We start from the raw sequence: 3,719 nt of genomic DNA, 5'->3' as shown, positions 1-3,719 counted from the left end.
CATTGGAGGACAATATTTCAAAGATAATGGACGCACTATCTGAATACTTTTTTCAGCTTAAAAAGCTGACCAACTGATCTTACTAGAACGATGTGAATTTGCAGAATCAGCAGGTTACCTATAAGAAAGCGGAAACTTGCTGAGTAAATGATAGACGTCACAAGGTCATTCAGGGAAATTTTCTGAATAGCCATGAACGATATATAAACAATGCAAGTCGGTGTGTAAACTCAGAGGCGCCAGCGGCGAGAATACGGTATCTCTTCAATCTCTTGTCAACCTCCTCAATCTTGACTAACGTGCAGGAGATTACAACCTGTTTTTATCTGCAAGTTTGCCAGATCTGTCCGCTAGATTGATCTCATCATGATGTACTCCTTCCAGAGTTTAGCAGTACTGGTACTTGGCTATTTTGCATTCATGGCTAATTGTGCCCCCTTAATGGAAGCAAAGCGTCCCCACGGGATTTGCCATGTGGAAGAGCAACTGCTACGGGGCATGAGGCACAAAGTCCATGCCCTGTCCAAAGAGGTGAGTAAAAATTGCTGTCTTTCAATACACACATCATGCAAATCATTGCACGGTGTTGTCTGAGTGATATTGACCCAAATTGATCACTTTCACAGGCGCAGGAAATCGACGAGGATACTGACACCAGACTGATCGGAAAGGATCTATTTCAAGGGCTCGAGGTACAACTTTGCACTGAAGCTCTATTCTTTAAGCCGTTTGAAAGTGATTGGTTAGTGTCGAGTTCTTTTTTGGGGGGAGAGTGAACAGAAGACGTGTGGTTTATTTGGCAGGGACATGATGGCTGCTACGTGCTGAAGGAGGTGATTGACTTCTACCTGGGCAACGTCCTCGCATCTGACGAGTTGCATCACAGATATTCACGACTCCAGGAGGTGAAGGAGTTTCTGGCGATCCTGACGAGGCGGCACATGTCTGATTGCGTAAGCATTTCCTTTGCTGAATTTTGTAGAACGTGCATTCGATGCTGTCGGCTTCTTAGCAAGAAAGGGCAAAAGAAAAAAAGCCAGGCAGGTTTATGATCCTCAGTTTCGAGGAGGTAAAATCCAGATGGAGACATTAGGGTAAACGGTTCAGAGGGACAGCTTAGAAGCAAGACGAGCCCATAACGTAAGTTGGCCTGTCTGCAACAGGCTGTGGGTTTGTAATTGGTTTGACTCTGTTCTCCTTTCCAGGGTGTAGCACAGAAAAGACAAGCGAACGATAACATTGATGGGCTGAAGCAGAAACTGAACCAGGTAAAGATTGAAACAATCTGCGGAAATGTTGCATGTTTAAATTATTGGTGTAATGTAATCAGGGCGATATTTTAACATCTTAACCCAGCTACCATTCCTAGATGTGATTATTTTGCCTTCTAGTTAAATACAAACCGAAAATGCTGAAAATAGTCAGCAGGTCTGGCAGCCTCTGTCTCCAAAAGTGCTATCTGTCTCCAAAAGTCCAAAGCTGCAAATGCTCGCATTCAAAGCATTGTCTTGCATCTTTGACTTTGTCTATATATATGTCTCTTGAACCTACCTCTTCATTCACCTGAGCAAGGAGCAGTGCTCCGAAAGCTAGTGTTTGAAACAAACCTGTTGGACTTTAACCTGGTGTTGTCAGACTTCTTACTGTGCTCACCCCAGTCCAACGCCGGCATCTCCACGTCATGTCCAAAAGTGCTGCCCGACCTTCTGAGTATTTCCGCCACTTTTATCTCTCCTTGCTTCCGATTTCCAATGCCCACCGTATTTTACTCGTGAACTTATTATTGGTGCAAAACCAAGAGTGGAGCAGGGTTGACCTCAGCAGCGTCCAGCTGTATGACCCTCAGCTGTCTTGTTCTGTGTAGAGCATTTTGGCCTGCAGTGAATTGCACTCAAACAGAAACAGACAATACTGGACAATCTCAGCAGGTCTGACAGCGTCTGTGGAGAGAGAAGGGAGCTTAACGTTTGGAGTCTGGATGATTCTTTGTCAAATCTTTGTCTAAACCTTTTTAAAAAAAATAAAAAAATTGAAGTACCCAATTTTTTTTTTCCAATTAAGGAGCAATTTAGTGTGGCCAATCCACTTAACCTGAACATCTTTGGGTTGTGGGGGCGAAACCCACGCAAGCACGGGGCGAATGTGCAAACTCCACACGGACAGTAACCTGGGGCCGGGATCGAACCCGGGTCCTCAGCGGCGTAGGCAGCAGTGCTAACTACTGCACCACCGTGCTGCCCGTTTGTCAAACCTTTGACAGATTTTTGACTAAGAGTCACCCAGGGTGGAAACGTTAGCCCACTTCTCTTGTTTCCTCCGGGTGCTCCGGTTTCCTTCCACAATTCCCGAAAGATGTGCTGTTAGGTGAAGTGGACATTCTGAATTATCCCTCTGTGTACCCGAGCAGGCGCCGTAATGCGGGGACTAGCGGATTTTCACAGTAATTCATCGCAGTGTAAATGTGAGCCTTGTGACAATAATAAAGATTATTACTATTAAAGATGCTGTCAGACTTGCTGAGATTGTCCAGCATTTTCTGTTTTTGTTTGAGATTCCAGCATCCGCAGTAATTTGCTTTTATCTTAGTCAATTACACTGATTAATTTCTATTTTTGCCAATTTATTCCAGCTCAGAGAGACAAGGGAAGCCAAGGTGATAGGAGAGCTTTTCATGCTGCTTCAGGAATTAGGGAAACATTGTTCAGCGCCAATCGTGAAGAAACCTGACCATCAAAGTAAACAACAGGTTGATGAATGATGAGGACAAACAAAATAGGACACCCTGCAAACACCATTAATGATCTGTAATACAGTAGTTTTTAAAGGACTAATATTCTTAACAACCAAAAATATTTATTTTTGATATATTTATTGTGTATCATTTTATACACATCATTGTATTTATTTACAGTAAGTTAAGTGTAGCAAGCAGCATTGCTAATGGGACACTTGTTGTTTGACATTGTTCTAATTGTTTGTATCTTTACATTTTCAAATAAATATTTGTAATAAATCAGATTACATCATGAGTTATTTATGAGTTATCTAATGGAACTGTTTCCGGCAGAAAATGTTCTGCATGTGGCGAAACATAGCTTAACGTGAAGCATCATGGTTTTTGATGCAAACTTAAAAGTCATTCCTGTGGTGAATAGTTTATTGTATAATTTACAAATAAAAATGAGTTTTTAGTGCAAAGGATGAACTAAAGTACAATTTTCCCACTTAAAATTGAAAGCTATCATGATACTGAAATTCAGTTGAATGTAGAAAAGATCCTATCGCATTTATTTGATTAGTTCAATGGAAAATAATCTGAATGGAATCATAATCTTGCTAAAACACCGAGGCTGTTTCAAACAGATGTTAACTTGAGGAAAAGGCTCACAATCTCCTCCACCTAGCTGATGAAGATAGGTATAAAACAAATTATTAAAACTGTTTTTCTCAGCTTTTCTCAGCTTTTTCTCAGCTTCTCAGCCAAATTCTCAAATTTGGGGAAAACTAAGCTGTCAGCAGATATAAGAGGGGGGGGAGTAAAGGGAAAGAGGGAGGCAGAGGGGGTTAGTTGAGGTGGGAAATATTTAGTGGGATAGGGGGAAGGGGGAACTGTGTATGTAAGCCACATTGGTTGTTGGTTGGGTGGGTGTAATTTGTTCTGTTGTTCTTTTTCCTCTTGAAAATTGTTGTTAAAAATTATATGTGCTTAATAAAATATT

General features: G+C 41.5%; 1 protein-coding gene across 1 annotated transcript; it reads left to right on the top strand.

Moving 5' to 3' along the window:
* Positions 1 to 319: 319 nt before the first annotated feature.
* On the top strand, positions 320 to 3,446 carry LOC140395946 (interleukin-22-like). The gene is made up of 5 exons (XM_072483981.1): positions 320 to 531; positions 627 to 692; positions 804 to 953; positions 1,206 to 1,268; positions 2,630 to 3,446. Exons 1-5 carry the CDS (start codon positions 367 to 369, stop codon positions 2,756 to 2,758), a joined length of 573 nt encoding a protein of 190 aa, XP_072340082.1. The 5' UTR covers positions 320 to 366; the 3' UTR covers positions 2,759 to 3,446.
* The last annotated feature ends 273 nt before the right edge of the window (positions 3,447 to 3,719 follow it).

The sequence above is a fragment of the Scyliorhinus torazame genome, chromosome 19, assembly GCF_047496885.1.
Source record: "Scyliorhinus torazame isolate Kashiwa2021f chromosome 19, sScyTor2.1, whole genome shotgun sequence".
In the NCBI taxonomy this organism is placed as follows: domain Eukaryota; kingdom Metazoa; phylum Chordata; class Chondrichthyes; order Carcharhiniformes; family Scyliorhinidae; genus Scyliorhinus; species Scyliorhinus torazame.
Note: the sequence above shows the minus strand (reverse complement) of the source record. Positions and strands in the feature narration are given on the sequence as shown.

Bases quoted from the DNA above. Each gene is read 5' to 3' on its own strand.
- LOC140395946 (XM_072483981.1), top strand. From the start codon at position 367: ATGATGTACTCCTTCCAGAGTTTAGCAGTACTGGTACTTGGCTATTTT. The intron at 693-803 runs GTACAACTTTGC...TTTATTTGGCAG, and splicing joins ATCTATTTCAAGGGCTCGAG to GGACATGATGGCTGCTACGT. The intron at 1,269-2,629 runs GTAAAGATTGAA...AATTTATTCCAG, and splicing joins TGAAGCAGAAACTGAACCAG to CTCAGAGAGACAAGGGAAGC.